Below are 24,343 nucleotides of genomic sequence, written 5' to 3' on the forward strand. Positions count from 1 at the left end.
CGTTTGCACCTACCGATAAGGGTTGGGGGCTACGCTTTTCGGGGAAAACAATTCCCTCCACTCGTGCATAAATATTGATTAGCCAATGGGGCTGATCCTATTATCGCTCCAAGATTTCCGCGTCACGGAATCGTAATTAGATCGACGAATTTCAGCAGCCTCGACTATTTACTATTTTTATTTCCTTATTCAACGAAATTAATCGATTCTTTTTTGTACGCAGGAATCCTAATTAGATCGACGAATTTCAGCAGTCTCGACTATTTACTATTTTTATTTCCTTATTCAACGAAATTAATCGATTCTTTTTTGCACGCAGGAATCGTAATTAGATCGACGAATTTCAGCAGTCTCGACTATTTACTATTTTTATTTCCTTATTCAACGAGATTACTCGATTCTTTTTTGTGTGCAATGTTTATCGAAGTACACTTTAGTTCTGTTTATTTCTACAGAGTGAAATCATGTAATTTGCTCGCCTAGGATAACTTTTACGCTGTGCATCTAATAAAAAATGCCAATGTTAATTGAAAATGTGGGTTTTAGAAGGGAGATATGATGATGTTTTTGATTTTTGTTGTACGCGGAATAGTTTTCGAAATTTTAAGCTCAACTTGATTTTTGGAGATGGAAAGATACATTTTTCTCTTCGTTAATTAAAAAAATATTGAATTACTAAAGTAGAAAAGTGTTGATAGCTATACACTTAGTGAACTGCTACTCTAAAATACCTATTAGGTTTAGGATTAACATAGATTTATACTTTTCTATTTAAAATATAATGTTTCGATTTAGAATGCCAGAAATATGTATAGTTTAAAAGTCATTTAAGCTGTGCAAATTATACGACTCATCCTGTATATTCTAAATGGAAGATAAAATGCAAAGGGGTTTTCGTTTAGCTTTTAGAACTTGAAGCTGAACGAAATTTTAAATAATCCAGGCATTTTTACAATGTTTGAAAGCAAAAAAAAAAGAATGAAAATCGTATCGCGACGGCCACGCGACGATATTATACAAAATCAACCGAGCAAGTAAAAGTAAAGCACACAAATAATAAATAGACCGAGGTGATTTTAATTTCAAATTGCGCGATGCGAAGTCAAACTAATTCTGAGCATAAAATTTCGCGTAGCGTAACCAGACGAGCTCATGAATCAACATGAACGTTTACTTTTCGCCATGAAGGAATGGAACGTAAACAGCCGTCGCTAATAACCGAGTAGTTACGACGTGATGGTAAAAATCTAATTTTAAAAAATAATAACGCACGATAATGTATGCATACGTTCGCATGCGGCCATTTTGTCACAGAAATACGTTTGGTAAACAATTTTAATACATCCTCTCTGTTTGAGTTTTGCGTATCCAGTGACGCCAACATTTTACTACCCCTTTTTTATAATTAATCATGCTTAATATCCACTAATATAAGCATTAAGACCTGCAATCTAATTATTACTGTATTAAACAGTTATGTAGATTTGTCTCTAAATGTTAATTAAAATATTCTTTCTCGACTTTACATTTCAACCAAACTACGAATTCAATTATACATACATTTAATGGAAATATCGATTTGGAAAGAATTTCGTTGCAAGCTGTTTATTTTTTCATTAATCCACGAAAATAATTTACAAAGTTGTTCGTTCGAAGCAATTATTTTTCCGATACAGGCTCCCGGTATATTGTCGAGGAATTATTTTTACCCTTTTCACGTCAATCTTTTAATATTCCGTCGAAAAGCACCGATAAGAGACGCAGCGTTATATATTTTTCAATAAGGAAAAGCCGAGCCTTCGCGATTTTATTAGCTTTTAATAACTTCTTGCGTACAACCTATAAATGAATCTCGAATGACGTCGTCTGGACGACCTCGAAAAGGGGCAAAAAGGTAGCAGCCAGAAAATCGTGTTAGATTATGAATGAGACGCTTACCTTTACGAACTTTTCCTCTTATTTATCGTTCAAACATTTATAGAAACACTATTCCAGCGATATATAAATTGAACGCCTTGAGTGACGTTTCATTTTTAATTAGCGTTTCTTTAGAAAATACCTTACATTTACTAGCCATCGCTGTTTTAGGTATGTGTATCGAAATCGCGATGTAATCTTTATTAAAGTGTGTATAAATTTGTATCGAAAATGAAATATCAGTGAAATTTTATTATGAAATTGGTAAAATTGAAATTATCTTACTGGAAGATACGAAATATGTCAAATCTATTTTCATTCGGTCACTCGTATATAATATAATTTGTATTAATAATATCGAGTGCGCAGCAATGAACGTCCGACAAAATGATACAGAAACTTGTGAAATAATTATGAAATGCCAAACCGACATAAGCGGTTTAAGCGCTTTGTACAATTATCAGCGGGGATAATCAACTGATTCTATTAATTTATTCTGAAAAATTGTCCCCTGAATATAATTAAATTTCCCTTTGGAAATTAACATTTAACTTCAGCACGTAGTCAAGTTCGATGGGATTTTATTTAAAATCCTACGTTTCCAGAGTCCAGAAAATTAAATAAATTATCTCTCTGTGACGACCACGGTTTATAAAATATGAAATTCTACAGTAATATGTAATATTGTGCAAACCCATTAATTGGCGACAATTATATGCAAGAAAAAAAGTCTTTACACGAATATCCTTGTCTTCCATCTTGTATCGCGGTCAGACAACAATATTCTAAAATTTTTAACATTATTTTACATTAAAGAACCCTCAAACGATTGATATATACATATTGAAAACAATGTTAAGTGTCCAAAAATATTGAAAATGTAAAAATAAAAATTGTACCACTTCAAAGATATCTATTCTTACGACTTAATACTCGACTCAATAATAACTATCTATGCTTTAAATATTATAAATAAATATATTAAAAATTTTGTAGCTATTCTAAATTATTTTAACATAGCGTTCGCGTCGTATCTCACATAAATACAAATCGAACTATGCTTTTTAAGAATCAACGCAAACAAATTTTATTATAAATTATCTCAATATTCTACACTGCTCTCTAATTGCAACACTCCGTATATTCTCGCGAAAAACAAAACAGAAACGAAACATTAAAATTATTTTTCAGTTCCACGAAAGCCATCTCGATCGCTTAAACCACTCCTACGATAATTATTTACGAGCGTGGAATAATTAATTTCATTTGAATGCTGGTGCAGTGAAGCGAAACGTCGACGATTCGCGTATACGTGACACGGAGCATACAAGCCTCATATATCCGAAAGCGAAATTAAATTCCGTTGTATCGCTGTCAGTTGCCGTCGATTTCCGTCGCGATGGCTACCAACTGGAACTCGATGCGACGTCACTAGGCTACGGATGAACAACAATCATGTCACAGCGGGGGTGGACGATCATTTTTTCGTTAGCAATAGCCTTGGACACGATTTCTGCTACTGATTCTTCCTTTTCTTGCTCGTATCCGGAGAAATGAGACGGATAAATCGCTGCTCCTAGACGTAGTCGTCTAACGAATTACAAAAGGAGTTTACTGAATGATAGTTTCCTTTTTTTGCCCTAAATTAAAAGGGTTAACGCGTGCGACATTTCTACGAATATTTGCTTCTATACGTGAGAACGTTTCGCGATTTATGAGAATAGTTTCGTCTTTAATGGAACTTTTCTCGAACGAAAAATATTGCATGATTATAAATTAAAGTATGAAAGTAAATTTGAAATCATACTAATAATATTTGCATTTTTCTAAATTTGCGTATTTCATTTTTTAAAGTTCCATGCATCTCTTCTTGAACGATTCCAATGTATTGTTGCTAACGTCAATAGGCAATTCACAGACTGCGAGTCTCTGGTGAATGTGATCATATATTGTAGAAGAAGAAAAAACGAGCTCGAAAGTTGAAAATGTGTTAATAAATCCTTGCGTCTGGTGACTGAATGGGCCGGTCCAGTGCTTCCAATAACGCGAGTTATTGGTGGAATAAGAAACAAACGAACCAATATCGAGCGGCGCTATTGTTACCGCGATTTACTCTTAAAAAGCGCGCGGGGGTAGAAAACGAGCAATAACAGCGTCAAAATCAGCGCACGGAGTCTGGTGCGTTTCATGCACAGCTGTTCGGATGGGGATGGGAGGGGGAGAAAAACGGAGATGCCGTGTACTCGAAATCGAGGTACACGAGGAGCGGAATCGGTTTAATTTCCGTCCACCGCTTCCGATATCTGGCCAGTTCTGTCAGACGTCAGTACATTTTATAATAGTGGATTAAAACCAGCCCCGGACAGACCTTTCGAGAGCTTTTCGTCATTCGTCCTCTCTGTTACAACGTTTTGCTTTTATTTCAACCCGGGTTACACGCGCGGTTCTGTTGCATTTTTCGTGGCCGTGCGTGTATCTGTCGTTGTTTCCTTCTGTTTTTTTTGTTTTTTGTTCCATTTTTTTTTATTTACGGTCGCTAAAGCCGACACGTGTATGATTTAATGTTCGAGCGCAAGACATTTAAACAATTCGATTTTCCTTGTCGCGTGACGCCGGGAAAATGGCACGATTCGAGGGAGAGTGAAAATATGGAATGCTCGTTTCCTTTTCTGATTCAACACACGTTAGCTTCAGAATAAAATTTTAACAAACGTATTTTAAAAATTTGAAGCAATTTTTAGTAGTTGAAATGTGAAACCTTTATGACTTTTACGTTCCACGAGCAATTCAAAGATTAATAGCGTCGAATTCGAGTAGCAATGTGAGACAGTATCGATTTAAAAAAGTGCATTATATTATATTCAGTTCACACGGAAGGCATTCACGTTCCTTTAAAATTATATGTCACTCGAAAGGTTTCGTCACTTTTATAGGTGAATTTTAGAGAAACGTCACAAACGGAGCACTGAAAGTTAAGTGCAATTAATAAAACACGTTTATGAAGATGGAATTTGAAATTTCTACAGACATAAAAGGTACATCGTGAAATAATAATCACGAATTCCAAATGAATAATCCAAAATGTATCAAACAGTTGTACATTAAGAAAAAATTAGGAAATATTCAATGATTGGCCATAATTGGAAGAAGTTTCGAAACAATTCTGAAAATTCTCGATGCACCATAAAACGAGCTAAATAAAATTTTGTTACACGTTGAACTGTGTTATAAATCCTCATAGTTTCTGCGCACACGATATCTAACGAACTTTGAACGTTATTTTTCTTGAAAACGCAAATTCCTTGTTCTCCACTGGATTCCATTTTAGTTCGAATTCTAGAGTCGTCTCTTAAAATTTCGCCGGGCAATATCCGAACGCGGCGCAGAAATAAAATATCCAACGGCGACGGAGAATGAGATATAAAAATGAATATAGACACTTTGAGGAAAAGAATTGGTGCAAGTTCAGGTCACGTAATAACACGGAAGCCGTTCAGTTTCATGGCGCATTCCTCCTTATCGTCGCGCGATGAAACGTTTATACACCTTCGGAATCGGCGAGACGACCATTGTTTCCCAGAAAATCTTTTCACATCTACCTGATCAATTTACAATGTTACAAATAAAATTACTTCGCCTCGTATTATACGAATTTACAAGCAGCAATTTTATTATCGAAGCGTCAAGGTTCTAAGAAGATCGTCTTAATTCAATATTTCTACAAAAAGAGCTAGTTCTTTATAAAATTAATATTAAGTATATCCTAAAATAACATTATTTAATTATTCTAAAATATTTGCAGAATATATGGCTTGCATTTGAATGTTATTAATTAACTGATGAATTTCTTATTCCGCTTCTTAACATGGCATACGAAAATCTTATTTATATATCAAATCAAAACTTATTTTACATTCAATATTAATATGAATAAAATCACCAACGATGATAATAAAAAATAAACTATCCGTTTTTCACATTTCTCAAACTATTCATACCTTTTACATTTCGTTATACTTAACGCAAGAGTGCGAAGAGTCAAGTAGGGAAAGATATAGTACGCAGAGGGTTGATTAAACTTCCCCCGCTAATTTAGTCTAGGCGACGTTACGAGCAGAATATTTGTGAGTGTTTGATAAAGTTTCTCGAAGCATGCTGTGCTGATTGGAACCACGGGTTCGCGCGATATGGTTTCTGCTCGTTAGAAGAGAAGGAAGCAGCCAGATAGCGGAATAAACCATATGTATATTAAACGTTTATCATAGTCCTTTAAATTGATTTCTGTTCGTTAAAGGATCGCTGCAAGTACAACCAGTGAATCGTGAAATTGATCAGGAATAAGAGACCCCTATGCTCCAATTGCCACACAGAAGTTTCGAACGTATGAGGGCCTTCGAAGCTCACCCAAAACTGTTCGCCGTCAACCGAGGATTGCTTCTCTTTTTATAGCGATGATAGATTACGCAGCTAGAAGTGTTAAATGACGTTTAAAGTAAGGTACCTCCACTTTGAACTCCCTTCCGTGGGAACCAGGTGCTTGCCACGCATTCGAGACACGAACGATCCTCGTGTGGCTGGTTACCTCCCGCATTATTGCCATATGACTGTTTAATTTATGTGATGGCACTGCATCGCTTTCACCAGACACACTGTCACGCTGGAATGTAATAATTCCACTTTCAATTATGATTCAAGCATCTGCAACTGTTTGACGTACCTAAATTTATACGTCGCTGAGAGAAGTTGCGCCCGCGACGGACCATTTTGGTTTGTTCCCCTTCGTTCGTTGCATTAAAACATTATATTTTTCTCTTTGGACATGAAAACGTTCGATGTTCATTTTTCAAAGTAGAATTACACTATTTGAAAACTAAACTTTGAAATATTAAAATCGAGCAAATAACATATTAACTGTAAGTACTTAATGTTGCCATAATTAAACGCTAAATACAATTCAAGTGAAAAAGTTATAGTTGTATTAGTTTATACTAGTAAAAATCCTCAGGAACTCTGTACACTTCCGGTGGAAATCTTCAATGCGTCCTAATTAAAATTGTCCGCATGTTATAATTGATTTAATTAGCGTCTTCGTTGGCACCTTTCGTTAAAAGCGTGCGCGACGAACTCGCGGGAAGTTATAATACCGCTAATAATCGGTGCCCGCGCAGTTCGCTTTCAGAAACCTGTTAATGGTTCCAAAAGAAAAAAGAGAAAGAGAGAGAGAGAGTTTTCCGACGAACGCAAAAGAAGCACGAGAGTTGAAATCGGCGCTCTCATTCTCATCAGGCGCATTCACCCTTCGTTTTTCATGCTCGTAGCCCTCGAGTGCTCTCCTTGCTCCAGTCTCGCAGTCACGAGGGGATGGTACTTGATATGCACCCCATATGATACGTGAACTGCATTCGCGCGATACGATCCGCCGGCTGATAAATTCATAAATTTGTGAGCAATCGCCGCGACAAGACAAGAAACGATCCTCGACAGTCAAACGCGGAGGAAACCCGCGTTCTCCGCCCTTCTGCAGCCCCCTGCGCGTCGATACTTTGAATCACGTCGTGAGTCACTGATAATCACGCTCCTCGTGGCCCATTCCCTTTATTACCCGTGGCAGATTTCATGGCTGACATTATCTGAAGGATAATCGGGTATTGTTCAATGGCTCAAATACTAACGCGTGTCGTACTCTTCTTAACCCTCCATCGACCCGTGTAACTTTTTACTGATGTACCGCCATGTATCGACGTGTAATTAAATGATTCCATTTTTATATATGCATATAATGTTCTTTCAGGAATCGATAATATTTTTGGTAACGTTGTAAATCTTTCTTGCTTTACAATTGCAGAAAATATTTATTATCTGTAATAAAACAGTTGAAACAGTTGAGGTGATTTCAAGTTAGCAGTTTCAACTATTTTTGAATAGTCTCAATGCAAAGGATTAGTCTATATTCATAGGCTAATATTCGTTGATCTAATGTCCACCATTCTTGCTTATAGTCGCAAATAAAATTGAACCCATAAGGGGTTAAAGTGTATAAATTGGATTTGAGTGTTGATGTCAGTTAGAGATGGAGTCTTTGCAATTAATTTTCAAGTGAGTTAATGATATTACTTTATTTTATTTGATATTTGTAATAAAGAATCGCGTTTCAAATTTCTATCAATCGAGTTAAAAATCGAAGGGTAAATTTTAAATCTATTATTACTGGTTGTTAAGATTGGTTACTGGTTCTTTTATTATTTAGTTTGCACTGGTATTTTTGATACATGCGTGCAAAAATGTTGTTAAAATCAATTTCAGAGGGGCTTGATAAATTATCGCATCGCAAATGACCCTCTAAAATGTTACTGTTTCTAGTCTGGTATTATTGTGAAAGCTAATTTCTGCGCGTACTTGGAAGATCCGCGCTTCACTCTAGAACGAGAAAGGGCAGGTCTGCAGACGACAAACCAATTAATTCCCAATTCCGTCTCGTTCAAGAGGCCAGCTCAGGTACGTTTCTGTGTCTTTCAATCGGAACACGTGCAATCATTTCCTTTAGAGAGGATTCTGAAAACAAATTAAGCGGAATATAATAATTTAATAAATAGCGTCAGAAACGTGCAGAGAACTCCGATAATATTTTTAATCACTCGCAGACATTTATTAATGAAAATGTGAGAATATAATAACGACAGTAACTCTAACAGAAATTGTAACAATGACAATATAATGTGTATCACTTCAAAGTACTTGACATAATATGATAGGGTAAGTTGCTTTAGTATTCCTTCCAATAATGAAAATATGAATATTTTTATATTATATTTTGCAATCAGATTGGATAAATTTTTCAAAAAGCATTTTTCAACGTCCAATCTGCTTCATCGAACAACTATGCAAACATGTATGAAATGTCTTGCACATAGCACACTTGACTGTGCCAATACAGCCAAGCAATTTAAATACGAACCAGTTAACAAATTCAAGCAAACTCATTAGCAATTATCGCTTATTTAAAAAAGCTCATCCATTGAAAATAAAATTCAAATCAGATTCGATAGCTGCGCGTTCGAATGCGATGATTCGACAAAACGTACACCGCAAACAGCGTAGGCACGGAACGACAATGGTCGAAGTAAATCGAGTGAGTATCAATTCACGCAGAGCTGGGTGAGCAATAACAGATACAAGGCACATTACCAAGAAAGGAAGAGGAGAAGAAACGCGGGAGCGCGGAAAAGGATACAAAACGACAGAGGAGGGTCAACCGTGTTGCGCGCGGTGGGTGGCTGACACCCCAAACGGGTGAGACACGGGGAGATTGAAACAGGAAGAAAATGTTAGGTGATCACGCCAAGAGCCCATTCGGAGTTGTACCCGATGCGCTTAATGGTCGTGCACACAGGCTACGAGTTATCCCGCGTTTTCCACCCTTCCTCCCACACACACCCCCACCCGTCATCCCCCTTTCTCTCTCCTTCCGCAAGTAAAAATGCTTTTACATCTTTATCCTCTTGATTTGTCTCCCGCGCTGGTTATCCCTCGGATCTCGTCTCTCCCCGCCTCTCCCCTCTCGCGTTTCCTTCGACTTTCCCCGTTTCACCCCGCGAGCTCTGTCGCTATTGGCTTTTCCGCACGCTCGCTTCTGTCCGTTTTCTTCCTCTTCCTCCTCCGTCTCCGTTACTCTCGCCGCTCCTCTCTGTATCTCTGGCTCTGGCTCCGTGTCCTCTTGACGGCGCGACTCACTCAGCAACATTTTAATCACCCCCGCCGAACAAAGGTGGACGAACCAACGGGTGTCCACGAATAAACGTCCGCGGCTGTCTTCGTTCGCGGAGAGCGTATCGAGGCGACTCTCTCACCCCCGTCGAATCCTGCGCTTTGATATGCCAGCGGCTCACGCGGTCATTCATTACCGTGGGGTGGTGGTGAACGTGGTCGAAATTCTGGGTCACTGGATCCGAGTTTACGGCATGTCAACTGACCGATTGCTCGATATACTCTGCCTTTGTTTCATATCGTATTCGTGGCTAAAATAAGTAGAGATTGAAATTTCTTTTAATTATTTGCTTGCAACATCGATGATAACTGCGTTCGATAATTATTTGATTTTATATTTTAAGGTGGAGTATTTAAAACGTGAGAAGTCGTAAGATTTACATGGCAGGAGACATTATGAGAAACATCGAATAATGATTTACAGAAAATGAAAGATATATAGCGCATTAAGCAGTTGACTTGTGCTCTGATGATGAAATTATTAATTTATGATTTTGCACAGGTACCATGTATGTTTCTGAAAACACAGATACGTTGATGTCACGTTATTTTTTATTTACAAGCTACATAACATTTAAAAGTCTCATTAATTATCTCTAACTGCTCGCTGCTCTCTTTGAAGTCGGTGTGACAATAGCTAAGAGTAATATTAAAAACGAACCAAAGAATCGTATATATATGCAATTGCATACTGCGCCCTCGGCTAACGTAAGGCTGGAGGTGTTTTTTAATCTGTCATCAGGATGATCTCTCCCGTTTCATTTCCACCGCGGTAGACGAAGTTCTGACAGCAGAAAGGAGGCGAAGAACGGACTTCGCAGATCACCCCGTATAAAAAGAGAGCACTGGCGTCCTTTATCGAAAACTACCCCTTGCTTTACAGTAATTATACCGACGATCCCCTCTTCCCACTCGAGCTGCGTCTATCCATCTCAGTGGGGTTTTAAGACAATGAGCCGTGTCTCCAGCGGGAAATAGGGAATACTCTTTCGTTCTCGGTACCATTTTCAATCGTACCGCTCGCTTTGCCAACTTTCTAATCTCGAAATTAGCAGAAGCCTCAAGATTCCGTAACGCCCGTCGCGTTCGATCAGGCGAGCCATTACGGTCGAGCTTTCGTCGTTTTTCGCGAGCCACAGAACTGTTTTTAGTCAACAGAAGAACATTGAATTTATTCAGTCCTACAATTATGTTGTAGTGTATGTCCTACAATTATGACGAGTTCTTGAACAATCTGACAACTATTATTTTTTTACCATTTAAAACTCTTTTTCTCTTACCATTTGCAATAGTTGTCTAATTACCAACGATTAAAATGGACGATTGCAGATATGTATACATATATCGATTCTTGGTATATCTAGTATTAATATATCTGTACACATACGTGTAAACATTAGATACACCTGTCGAGATGTCCCCCCATTCATGCCCCCTCTATATTAATAATTTCTTACCAAACACCGTGTACACACATAACCCAACCCCAGACCAGCATCTTTCACTCGCTATATGAAAACGTTTGTTTCTTTTCAGTACAGTGATCGGTCCACGCCCGTTCTCCTAATAGTGTCGCTCGCGGGTATCAAAGTATGCAGTCCCGATGGAAAAGTGAGTACACGCCATGTAGATGGACGCGAGTCCGTTCGTAAGGAAAAGCGAGAAGTTGGACGAGATTGTGGCCGCGCGTAGAGAAAGGGTATTTTTTTTTTTTTTTTTTTTTTGCGGGCGCACGCGGAAAAGGGTGGAAATTAACGCGGTCCGCCTTTTCGCGCGTCCCCAAAGTGCGACCTACAAAGAAACTCGGCCAGCGTGTTCCGAACCGGTGATGTTCGCCGATGGACGCGCGCATATCATCGCGAAGTCGAGTGACGCTTTCCAGCGATACCTTTTAGCTTCGCCACGGACTATTTCGGTACGGACGGCTTTGTATCCCCTGACGAATACGCCGCGCGGTATATTAAAAGCCGCCACGCCTTTAGTGAAATGAAGTTCATCAAACAACTTCTGCTGATGCGAGATCAGAAGCGGTTCCTAGCTGTTCGACACGGCCATGCTCTTTCGCAAGGATCCATTCGTTGAATACCCACGTTTTAATCCGCAGATACATATTTCTGGTTTATAAGCATGGATAATTGTATGTTTAATTCCTCACAAGTTTGCGTATAAGTTTCCTATATAATTGCTATCGATTAACCAAAGTATTCGAATGCTTATCAGTAGTAATATACAATTAAATACAAAATGATCTGTTTAACGATCAAGTACGATTGTTTAATATCGATACGCGAGTAAATAGAAAATTCGTTTTATTCGTAATATTTTTTGGATCCAGTCGGTTCTTAGATCAGCAGAGCGGAAGAAACGGTTACCACGGTTCCCCAGGGACCTGAAAATGGTTGGCGTGATTGGCAGCGCGAATGAATCCACCAGGCGGAGACTAATGCGACTTAGCTCTTTCCTATATCGCTGTCGTTCTGATTGATAACCCTTGTTTCTCTCTCGACAGTTCCACGTCGTCTTTGTTTCTTCTTGTCGCCCAAAAACTTGTGACTCCCTCCGCGTAACCTTCCCAGACGTCGCGAACGGTGGAGTTTTCTAAAGTTTTCCCGTGTCACGCGTCGAAGAGGAAGTTCGATGGTAAGAAAAAGAGACATACCTATTTTGATAGTTCCAGGGACAGGCGAATAAAAATTTTATACAGCTCCCTTTGTTCGAGCCTGTTGTACCCTAATCGACGTTTCGTGCTTCGTCAAATTTTACGCCCCTTTTTGTCTTTGTTGGTCGTCGAGTTTAGAGTGTCGAGCTAATTATTTATCTTCGCCACTACTTTTACGGTCATGTCAAAGTAATCCAATTCTAGCACCGTGTTTCATATATTTTTATTTTGTACGACGTCGCTTCCGTTCGATTCCATCGAGCTTAGTTCGCGCGACATGACGCCAAGCTGACGTTCGACAGTCGAGTCGCTGTGTAATCATCTTAGCTGATTAATATAATTAACTTTGAGTTCTAATTTTAATAAATAAAAGTCTTTAATTTTAATAAATTATACTCTTGTAAAACGATCTTGTTTATAAACAGTCAAGTACATTTTCAGAAATTGAATCAGTTTGTACAGCATGTTATGAAATTAAACAAATTTGTACGCGTTGATCCATGAAATTTTTATACGTAGAGTAGAATATTCTTGAATTTCTTCGAAATTATATCGACAGTACTGAAAGTTAAAACGGTGAAATGACGGTAGTACATTGGAATGCTTTTCGTTAGCAATTTACCAGCGAGTTTGTTAGGTATACTTTCTGGTGGCGCGTAGCACAGAAGTTGCGTCGCACTTTACCAAAACAAGGGTACACAATTTATACAGTACTTTACCAAAACGAGGATAACTCGAAACTTTAGCGTGCTGTCGCATTTTCGTAAACTAGGACGAAACGGGGGTCGTGCGGTACACGTTTCCTCCAACCGCAGTGAATTAGTAAAATCTGTCAAATTCTTTAAACAGACAGAAAATGAAGGTACATGTTTATTTCAAAAGATATATCGTTTTATTATTACGCAGTAGCAATCGCAAAATATGAATCAAAGTAAACGTGATAAAGTATACGTGATAAATGATTTTTTGAAGTTTCAAAAAGATAATACATTATTGCTTGCCAAAATAATTACATAAAATTGGCTAAAATCAATCGTTACGCACAATTGAAATATTTAAAATATTTGTATAACCTGTGCCATTAATTCTATTTTTCAAAACTACATTTTAAATGCGAGAAAATTTCGCAAAAAGAAGGAATGATAATAAATTTGACTCGAAGCCAGTTTTGTTGGCTAAAAATACAATTTGCTAGCGCGCGTCACATTACAATATCGCGTGCAGACAATACCGAAATAAATGAAAGGATTAAGTATCGTTAATTTATGCTCTTTGAAAACAGAAGTTAATTCCAGTAGCACGAAAGACAAACAATATTTATATGTTATGAATATTTATTGCGCGCTTGCAGAATATCGGTCAAAGCATTATTGCCGTTCGAAAATCCGTTTTAAGCTGGAACGATGTCTTTTGTTACGAAATAACGTATTTGCGTCTCCACCTTCGCAAATAAAATTAATATTTTGTACAAATGCCAGCAACAACCCCAAGCCACTGCCCCAATTGACACAAACGCGCAGCGGTATTCGTCCAATGAGAAATTATTCTGAAACGAGCCTTTCAGCGATTCACGTTCAAAATGGCGCTGACCTGATATTGGTAAATTGTTAAACGACATACGAACGTGTCTCGATTCAGACGAGCAATAAAGTCCATTTTTTAATAAATTTGTAAAATTTGCAACTGTTCTGCAGCTCTTTCCGTCATGCAATTTATTAATGCGAGTGCATCGCGTCAAGGCTGCAGAAGCATTCGAGTACGTTCGAACTGCCGTTAATGCATTACCAATTTAATGTCAGATTTCACAGAGGAGCGTGACAAAGCAATGCTTCTTTCACATTTCGCTCAATTCTCATTCAACCATTCCAGAAACCGACGTCCAGGAAATGAGAAAGTTTCCTTGGCAATGTGGTATCGCGCTTAAGTGACATTTCGTCACCGACTGATTCAATTTCCTTCGATGTCCGGGGCGATAACTTTTCTAATATAACTGAATGAGAGTTTCTTCTTTTTTTTTTTCTCTCCTTCCGCACGAAATGGACCTTCTGTCACTCCGTGCCACCTGTTACGCGACTTACGTGACACGAAACTCGGCAGGAAGTCGTGCGTGTCATTCTCATAAAGATTCCATCCAACCCTAAGTAGGGTTGCGGTTCACGGCCACGCGATTCTCGATGGGTTTTGCCCATTAATTGACTCTTTGATTCCCCGCGTTTATACACGATCGACGAACGAAGGGTTGTAATTGAAATTTTCTTCGTTATTGCGTTTCCTGATTTATGCAAGTCCCTTTTATTATCGACGTTATCAATTTTCTCATCACTGACAAGTGAATCTACCTTCGTGTTGCTCACCATTTTATTGAAGCTTAGTGCTTATTGAAGGTATTAGATGAATATTTTTTTTTTTCATTGGCAACGATCAACATTTAAGGGGTGTAATCGACCCTCAGCGTCAGGTTTTACACGTATGTACAAAGTAAAAGTGTAATATAACAATGATAAGAAGCGAAAAATGTAAAAAATATAAAGTTGCACTCTTTTTGTCACTTTGTCAGTTAATTTTGAAAGAATAGCTATCATGATAAGCATATAATGTAAGCAAATATTATTAAATGTTTAAAATGGAGGAAGAATTTTATTCAATTTAATTTAAATATTTCAATTTCAATATTTGTGACAATCGAAATGAGAATAATATTCATATTTGCATGCATTCTCTCTAACTATACACTGTTGGAAATATTTATTGCATTACTTTCAAATTTACGAATGATAAGGTGTTTCTACTTCTCTTAATTTCAAAGACTCACATGCATTACATTTAAAATTTTATTACAAACATTTGACACACATATATCACCCACTAATAAATGCCCATAAAATTTAAGAAACAAAATGGATAGTCCAAATGAATGTTCACATACAAAATCAGCAGACTTTCTATATAAAATCCGGTAGCTCCTTTAACATCAGTTATTATACTTCATCTTTCTGTCTGTAACAAAACATTACTACGAGTTTCCTTTTTCTCGTGGTCTCCAGCTTTTCTCTTATAAGCTATAAGCCTGAAAACATCACAAGCGAGGAAGAAGTTGAACGGTCTGTAGTCATAGAAGGAAAGTACGGATTTCCCTCTGATGCTTTTCCTCTCCTGGGACCGAGAAAAGTTACGGGATTCAGGGACGTATCAAAATGGGGAAACAGAAGGCGAGGCATGGAATATCTTGGTTGATCTTCCATGCTGCATCTTCCATGCAAAATTGCTTCCTGTAACGATTGCACGGTTTGCGCAATGCACGCTACTCATCTCAGTTCAGGGGTTCAGGTGTTAGTCTTTCTTCCTACGTTCTCGTCTTGCGACGGATAAAATTGCCTGCAATTTTTCCAATTTTTCACTTGAACACAAACATTTTTAGAACTTCTAGGAGATTCAGCTGAAATTTAAAAAGAAGAAAGAGGATCGATGACATTGTAAAATTGGAAACTAAGACGGATCTGCAAATGTATGCTCGACAGAAAATTTGAAATATAAGTACCATTTTTTTTAATGGTAAAAACCTTTTGTAAACGCGACACAATGTCCACGTACACTTTACTAACTTCCAAGGTACATTCTTCTTCAGAATAATACATGAAACACAATTTTGTTCTTCTTTCTTTTCATCATATTTTGATCAGCTTTTCAATTTTCCATCAAAGTTTACCAAAGCTCCAGCACAAAAAACCGGAGACTTTAGAAACCCCGTGACCGCTTTCGACATATTCGCAGCAGTTCGTGTACATCATTCAAGACGCTATGAATGTATCCTCCAACACCGCGAGTTGCTATCAGTTAACGACGTCCGCGATGTTTTCACGACGGCAATGCCACGCGAAAAGTTAGTCAAAATGTGCACGTATTATTGCATAATCGTTATTTCCGTAATGGCGAGAAGTCTTGAGACGAAAGTTCTTTACCGCCAGCAGGAGTTCCGCTCTTGCACAACCGCCAGACGGAAGCCCTTCCGGATGCCACTGTTTGCATGTAAAACTTTTTAAAAGAATGTCCGTAAACAGTCTGCATTTCATACTGCTCGCAGAAAAGAAGACGAAGATGGGCCTGCGGAAGGGACGGTTAAACTCCACCGTTTTATCCCTCGTCTGTTTGTTTCGTCGAAACTTTCGTTCTGCTCCCTAGCCGATTTATCGATTACGCTTCGCCTTGCGCTCGTTTTCAATCGATAAAAGTAAGCCAAGGATATTTATGCAGGACGATTGTAAATATTAATAACGCACTTAATGATGCTTGCTTTCTCTTATTCCGTTTTGCACAACACTTTGCAAGAAATAAAAAGGAAAGTTTGACCGTTCGAGTGTCTCGAATACTATCATACGTTAGAAAAATATTAGAGTAAATAAAATTATATAAAAAAACTGGATCATAGAATATTCTTAAACATTATTACTTTAACTTTTCTGTTACTAAGTGAACACTTAGAACTGTGAAAAATGAACAATTACTGTTTGCTTCGTGTTATCCATTAAACATTGAAAGGTTAACCAGCAATTCGAAACGCATGATTACGATTAAAACGCAAAACTCCACACATTTGACAATTAATTTCTCGTTTAACAATAACCAGAGCAGAATTCTCAGCGTGACGTACCTTTAAGAATGACTCGAGCAAGAGAGACGTTGGCTGAAGAAAAAGTTACATCGAGTTTCACCGTTTACGCGGTAATATCGCGATTATGCATGCCGTGAATCAAAAATTCCTTCAAACGGTATAATTTCCGCGAATAATACCCTGCTCGCCTACCGCACGTTTCATTATTCCGAAACTTAGGAGCTTTGCTGAACTCCGGTAGGCATCGCGGTGAACGAGCAACTCCGAGCAAAGAATAGCAAAGGAGGGAAAGAAACCGGGCGTACTCTAAGTCGCCGCCTCGAACTAGTTTTTCAAATATTTCTCTGATGATCTGGCCCGCGAGAAAGTTTCCAAGCCAGACACCCGTATGAGCGAACATAATCAACGGAGAGTTCAGCAGTCGTAACTTCAGTCGTTTCTTCCCACTGATGAATATGCATGTCACTCTGAGGGATGAAACGATTGATTTAACTTGCAGTTTAGTGCATCAAACTGTTTTACTTCGCGTGATAATAGTTTTATTTTGTGCATACGAAAAATTTATGCCGCACGTGCGAAAAAAGCCATTCAATATTTATGTTACGTAGAACTGTATCGAGTAAAAAAGATTAAATAATATAAATAACGATTAAGTGATAATTAAATGGGATAATCACAGAAAGCCATTTTTTTTATTCTCTCTTTAAGAAGTCTTAATTAATACTGTACGATGACATAAAGTCTAAGTTAATAATTCCTTTTATTTCACTTGTTTATCAAAATTGCAATATATATCGTAGTTAACCTTTTCAGACGCATTTATAATTTCATCTAAAAAGCACCTAATATTAAAAATTGCCTTTCTTTAGTTGATACATAGATTAAGAATAATTGATATATTTTAGGCATTTGGTATTTTATTTATCAAATATCAACGATAAAGAATCTTAACACATCAAAGACAATGCTACAATACTTACAAACAAAAGACCATCAAGTAGAATAAAACATTATCAGCACTGCCGTACATTTTTCTATTTTCCTTTACAATATTTATTTCTAATTCCCAACTATTCCAATTAACTAACTACACCTCAACCCTTTTCCTCTCGTCCTTTCTAACTTCCTCGACGAAATATACCACTAATCACAGCCAAATAGTTCAACAATCGTTTGTACCTCAAAATCATTCCATTCATTATGCTCCTATATTTTAAAATTAAAACAAATGCAACAAAACCAGAGAAAAAGAAGGAAGCTCGAATCAGGAGCGTTCCTCGCGACACGTCGGCCAAGTTCACGTTTAAGGTCAGGGTAGGTGCCATTGCGAGCGCTGTCGCGAGCTCGACTCAGGAGCCAGAGCCGCGAGGGCCATCTCGTCTCCTTCATCAAGCAGGCACTCCGAGACTCCCACGTGTTTCGTAATTATTTCACGTGGTGCCGGCAGCAGCTTCAATTAATTGCGAGCCGAAACGAAAGGAGAACGGGCGCGGTGCTTTAATAATGCGACATCGTACCAGCCCCTTCTAGCCATTTGCTTTTTCTTCCCCTCTCGACGCGTATTACGCGTACGCGTATACGTGTCCCGCTGACGGACATCAGAGGCGAACTTTCGAGCCACCCCCTCGTAAGGGCAAACGGAGTTAACGGCTGCTAAAAAATAGAACGATCGGTAAAACAATGCGGTTTCGAGTCGAATACGTGTCTCTTTCTATTCGCGATCGATTGTTAATCATTTTGTTTGATATTATCGAGCAACGCGATACAGAGGTACCGTTTCGATGGTCGTTGGTAAGGTGAACTTTTTATAGCGAACGAAATCGAAGATAGAACGGTGAAATTGAAATGATTTTCAACTAGGAAGTTTCCAAAAATGAAGAAGCGAGGGCTTGGATGTTATTCCACTTTTATATGTTTGCTTAGAACATTCTTGTATTTTGTTTCGTGAGAAAAATCTAAAATGGTCAACGATCGCTATCCTATTTATTTCCATGAAACTAAAAATAAATAATAATGCCAATATCAAAGTACAAAAAGAGAACTGCTCTCTAATTTACAATCATTGGAAATTGAAATCCTACTTTGAACGGATACATCGTGCTCATTTACAATCATTAGAAATTAAAATATTACTACGGACGAACAGGTACCTAGAAACGTGTACTCTTCTTATTTGCAATCATTAGAAATTAAAATATTATTTTGAACGAAGAAGTCCGTCGGAGCGTGTATTCCTCTCATTTGCAATCATTAGAAATTAAAATATTACTTGGACCAAGCAACTCTCTGTCGTTACGTGTATTCTTCTTCTTGGCAATCGGTACGGAATTAAAATATTACTGGGACGCGCATCGGTCCCGTTTAGAAACGGCATAAATGAAAAAGTACTCCCGACGAGGGGCTCTGATGAAACATGTATTTCTTCAAAAGTAATCAACGGAATGCCTTTGGTTACCTTGGCTTTGTAAACTCATTGACGCGAGAGAAACACTTGTAATCAAGGTTAGAAACGGAAGGTGGGATTAAAGAACGTGTCGCGAGGGGGAAAGGGAGACGGAAAGCAGGGTGCTGGGGCGCGGTGCGAGGGAAACGGAGAAGCTTTAACCTCTATGGAGGATTTCGATGGATTTAAAGTGTCCGACACGTGAATAGGGGTTCGCAATGCTCACCTGGTGCCAGCGATTTCGCCGCTCATCATGCGACATCAAGTGAGCTTACGAGATTAACCGGTTCATGCTGCAGACGGCTACTTCTCTGGTTTATAGTCTTCCGCCGTCCAGCGTGTGGATTTCTGGAAATTCCCCAAATTTACATGCTGCAGATCTGAAGTTTGTTCAACACCATCAAATTTCCTCGGGGGTTTGTCTATCAAATTACGTGGCAACGGGTGTCGGAGGGAATCGACTCAATTTAGCAGTCGCGAATTGTGTTTAACAATTTCTCTGTTTTACTTCGCTAGTGCTTTGCGTCTGTGTTGATTAACGAGCTTGAAAAAATAATGAAACCTTCTCAGCTACTCATGCGAGTCATTTCACAGAAACGTTTCAATTATTCAATCAACGACTGAATCGCAATTATTCTAACTGCAATTTGATATCTGATCTTTTAGCCAAAATTAAGAAATTGATAGAAAATAGTGTAAATATTTAAAAGTTTCGTGAAAGTTTCAAGAAAGCTATCTGTAATAGCTATCAATTTTCCTAGACACAGAAATCTGGCGATACATCAGCATGGACGATCGAAGGGAAACAATCGAAAGTTTTCTGTCGACGATCCGATACATTCGAGCATGACCTTTTAGCCAAAATTAAGAAATTAATAGAAAATAGTGTAAATATTTAAAAGTTTCGTGAAAGTTTCAAGAAAGCTATCTGTAATGGCTATCAATTTTCCAAGACACAGAAATCTGGCGATACATCAGCATGGACGATCGAAGGGAAACAATCGAAAGTTTTCTGTCGACGATCCGATACATTCGAGCACTTTGCATTCTTCTGGCCGTCGAAGGGGTCGTAAAGTGGTCCGATAGGGGCGCGATATATTAACAATTTGGCGAAAGGACGGCTCTTGACACCGGCCAGCAATACTTTAATCGCGAATCGAGGAGAGCCGGCGCAGTGTCCTTTTTCGAGACTTTAGACGCCATAAAACAGCGTGATGTAGTGTCGGAGACACCACTGACAAAGGTACGGCACCCAGGGGCCCGGAAAAGCTATAAGTGAGTGCTCAGCCGCAGGCATTCTCGATCCTCCAAGCTATCCCCTACCAGCTTTTCCTCGCAATTTCTACCTACCACTATCCCCCTTCAACCCCTTCGTACTTCGTTCGCGCGAAACTCTTCCACCCTTAACCCATCCTCGAGGAACCTCGAAACCGATAGGGATCTTCGGACCATAACCCGCTCACTTCTCTGGTTATCCCCAGCGACTACCAGCAGGAAAATCCTTCGTGACATAGAGCATGATTTTATGTGTCCTATCTAGGAGCTCTTTCCAACCCCCTCGCCACACCCCCCGTCGCCTTATCGGTGACCATTCTTTCTTTATTTTTCCCAGCTGTATCTGCCGTTTCGCCCGTATACGGGTTATCTTTCGGGTTATTGATTGGTTTTGCGTTCGACGCGTCAGCTCTCGAGGGTCCCGAAATTAGTACGGGTACTTAGCAGGTTACGGAAATGCTTTCGAATCGATGGAAACGATCTTGCGTGTAACGTTGGAAGGATTTTGCGAAGTATAAATGTGACTAGAAACTTGCGTGCCAAGAGTAACAAGTTTTTAAGAGTATATTGATACTGGTCGATGTTAGTTTTATGAAATGTTTATGTAGTAGATGGAAAAATGAGAAGTTTGATTTGAAGTTACCGATGGGAGCATTTTTGAGAAAGTTCGAAGCGTAAACTTAAGTAGAATTTTCCATGAAAGTCATTGAAAATTGCCAGTTTTGAAAATCGAAATACTATAAACATTTCAAGTGAAATCTCAAATGCAAAATAGAAAAATGAATCACTTAGCATAAAATAATCCATATTCAGTTTGCAAAGCTGGCGTAGCTTAAAGAACAATTCTCAAAGTATCTACAAATATACTAAAAAATATAATAAGCAAAATTGTTACGGTTCTTGCTGAAAGTTTTACTATTACATACCAGAAGAAGCTGTAACGATACGTCGAAAGAAAGAACGATATGGGATACGTGTCACGAGTCACCTGAGAAAGGGAAGAATTTGGTCATCCGAGTTATGGAGCAACGGTGAGCATTAAGGATTGGAGTAGACACGAGTGGAGTGTGCATTAAGGGGTGATTGAGAGAGAAACGTGCGGGAAGGGATCCGTGCAAGGGGGTAAAAAGCGTGTACACACCCGCGAGAGTGGCAAAGACGCAGGTACGTTATACGTGTAGATGCCACGTGCTGGTAGTCTTTCCGTTTCGAAACGCAAGAACTTCTTAGAAGAGTGGCTGTCAAAGGGGTTGAACGGGTAAAGAAGTAAAGGAGCACGGTCGGCTAGAAGGCAAGAGGAGTAGAGGCCAAGAGCCGAGGGATAGAGGCGTAAAGAGAAGGTCCCGAGGGGGGTTCGAAAACCAAGATGAAATCGTAGTCGCGCAGCGAGAAGCCAAATTTTCCGCGTTCTTGAACCTCAAGTTCGATAATTCTTACAACGCGATTTCCACCCTTTTAAGTCGACCTTAAGGTTTCGTCCGGTGAAGTCACCCTTTTGATCTTGAAGCCAATGGCTAAACACTGTCTCTAGCTCACCAACACCTTCCTTCCTTCGATGTATCTATTCGAAAATCCAATTCTCTTGGCTAACACCAAGGAAAGAACGTCGAGGAAACCTTGCAGAGCTTTACGTTACTTTATTTTATTATTATTTTTCAACCATCTGTCGTATGGTTGTGTTTTGAAATAAAGATTATTGCACAAACATGGAAGTAAATGCTGACTTTTCAAAGCTTGATATTAGAAGTTTTAGCTAAAGAATATTTTTTGCTATTTTTATTAATCAAATTTCTCTTATTCAGACAACTGAGCATTATTAGAACTCTCATTTAGTTAACTGGATACGTATAGTACACTTTCTTGCGAATAAAATGAACATTTACCCTTTTCACTGTTCGAAATAAAAGCTAGAAGAAAATGAACGCTTTGTACCAAATGTTCAGAGAAGAATAGACATTTTTATCGATCCTTATCGTGCACGCGCAATTTCAACTCTCGACCGCGAGGCAAACAGAACGCGAATAATTTCTGCCGCGAGTTACCTCTTTATTATTCCCCAGGTTTTAAATGGAGAGGAGAGGGGGATTAAGGGTTGAGGGCCATAATCCTTGGTGCATCTCTGTCGCTAATATTTTGAAGTTAGTCCGACACATCTTTCCCCCTGGATGCTACCCTCCGCGTTCTCCCGGCCTCTCCAGTCCATGAACTCTAGAGAACGCATCGATCCACCGAATTAGTGTTTTATTTCCAGGGCTTCTCCTAAGCTCTCGCTTTAATTTTCTACCTGAAAAAATCCTTAGTTTCGCAGCCCCTCGTGATCTCTTCTTCATGCGAGACTCGCCCCCGGAATAATTCGATAAAACGAGTTTTTCACGCTAGACAAAGTGCAAACCGTTATTATAATGAAGTTTATCTTTGTTATATACACGCGCACCGATCTTTTTCTATTTACGCTCTCGCGTTATCCTTTCACGAGGTTAACTGTATGTACAATTATTACACTCGCGTGAAGTAACGAGATAATTGTAGTGATAGTGTTAATTTTATTTGTAACGACACAACGTTACTTTTATATTCGTTCAAATATCTAATACTTCGTCGCATAGAGATTTTTATATTTTAAATTTATTATAGATAAATCTTGTAGAAAATTTCTCTACTCAAGTTTATCAGAATTTCAACGTACGATCTTAAATTGCGCGCAAAATTCGTTCAGCAGACAATTTAATTTAATTTTATATTACTGGATTGAAAGTGTTTTCCTTCGAAATTAAAAGTTTCGCTTGTTACACACGCGCTGCTGATACTCACAGAGAATTTACATATGTACACTTTTCTTTAGCAGTTTTTTAATAAGGTACAGTTAATCAAAATTTAGAGAGTACATACTTTTTTATTATAAAATACATATCGTACGAAATATTACTTTACTATTCGTTCGAAATTTTAAAAATTGCCTACAGCTGTTGAACGTAACTGTGTAATACACAGCAGTGAAAAGATATCTAATGCAAGTAGTTAATGTCGAGTGTATCAAAGTTCTTAGAAAACCCTTCTCAGATGCAGTCTTCTAATTTAACGAGGTCATCGGTACCTATATTGATGGTGAATCATGTAAATCTATTTGCCTCTAAGTATGTTACTTATCGCCTGCCACGTGTGGTCTGCTTCCATTGCATTTACCACGTCTGGCTATGATACTCATGCATCGTGTTACTTCAATTCATTAGACCTACCTGCATTCGACACTTACTTCCATCAAGAAAAATCTAATTTTCAAATATATTTATTATCTTCTTGCATAAATGGCAAACATCGAATTGTATTCTTCTATTTCAACGTGTACAACATTGAAAATATAGTGATATGTTTGCTTATTAACAATTATTGCAATAGAATAATTGAGTGACGTTTGATTGAAATAAAATGCGACACAAGCTGCATAAAACCTTATTCATAAATGCGTATAAATTCCTCGAGGATCGAGATGAAAAGAAGCCAATTCGAGAATTGACGTAAATTTTTGTAAATCAGTTTAACAATCGACTTTCACCGCGAAGATTTAACCCTATCGCGATACGAATTTCCAACCGCGTAATTAGAGCAGGAAGACGTATGTACTTGACAGTTGATAACGTTGTATCAGTTTAGAGCGGCAACTTGAAACTATAAATAC

At 38.4% G+C, this 24,343-nt stretch overlaps 1 protein-coding gene across 5 annotated transcripts in view; it reads left to right on the forward strand.

The window, feature by feature from the left end:
* Positions 1-24,343, forward strand: part of LOC143424536 (EGFR adapter protein) — a 261,708-nt gene that overhangs the window by 142,077 nt on the left and 95,288 nt on the right. For 4 of the 5 annotated variants that reach the window (XM_076896666.1, XM_076896664.1, XM_076896667.1 and 1 more), the window contains one exon: positions 11,218-11,292. In XM_076896666.1, the coding sequence (XP_076752781.1) occupies positions 11,218-11,292 (75 nt within the window). The remainder of the gene's footprint in view (positions 1-11,217; positions 11,293-24,343) is intronic. The other variant, XM_076896665.1, reaches the window with a different exon arrangement.

Source organism: Xylocopa sonorina, chromosome 6 (assembly GCF_050948175.1).
Source record: "Xylocopa sonorina isolate GNS202 chromosome 6, iyXylSono1_principal, whole genome shotgun sequence".
NCBI classification, from domain to species: domain Eukaryota; kingdom Metazoa; phylum Arthropoda; class Insecta; order Hymenoptera; family Apidae; genus Xylocopa; species Xylocopa sonorina.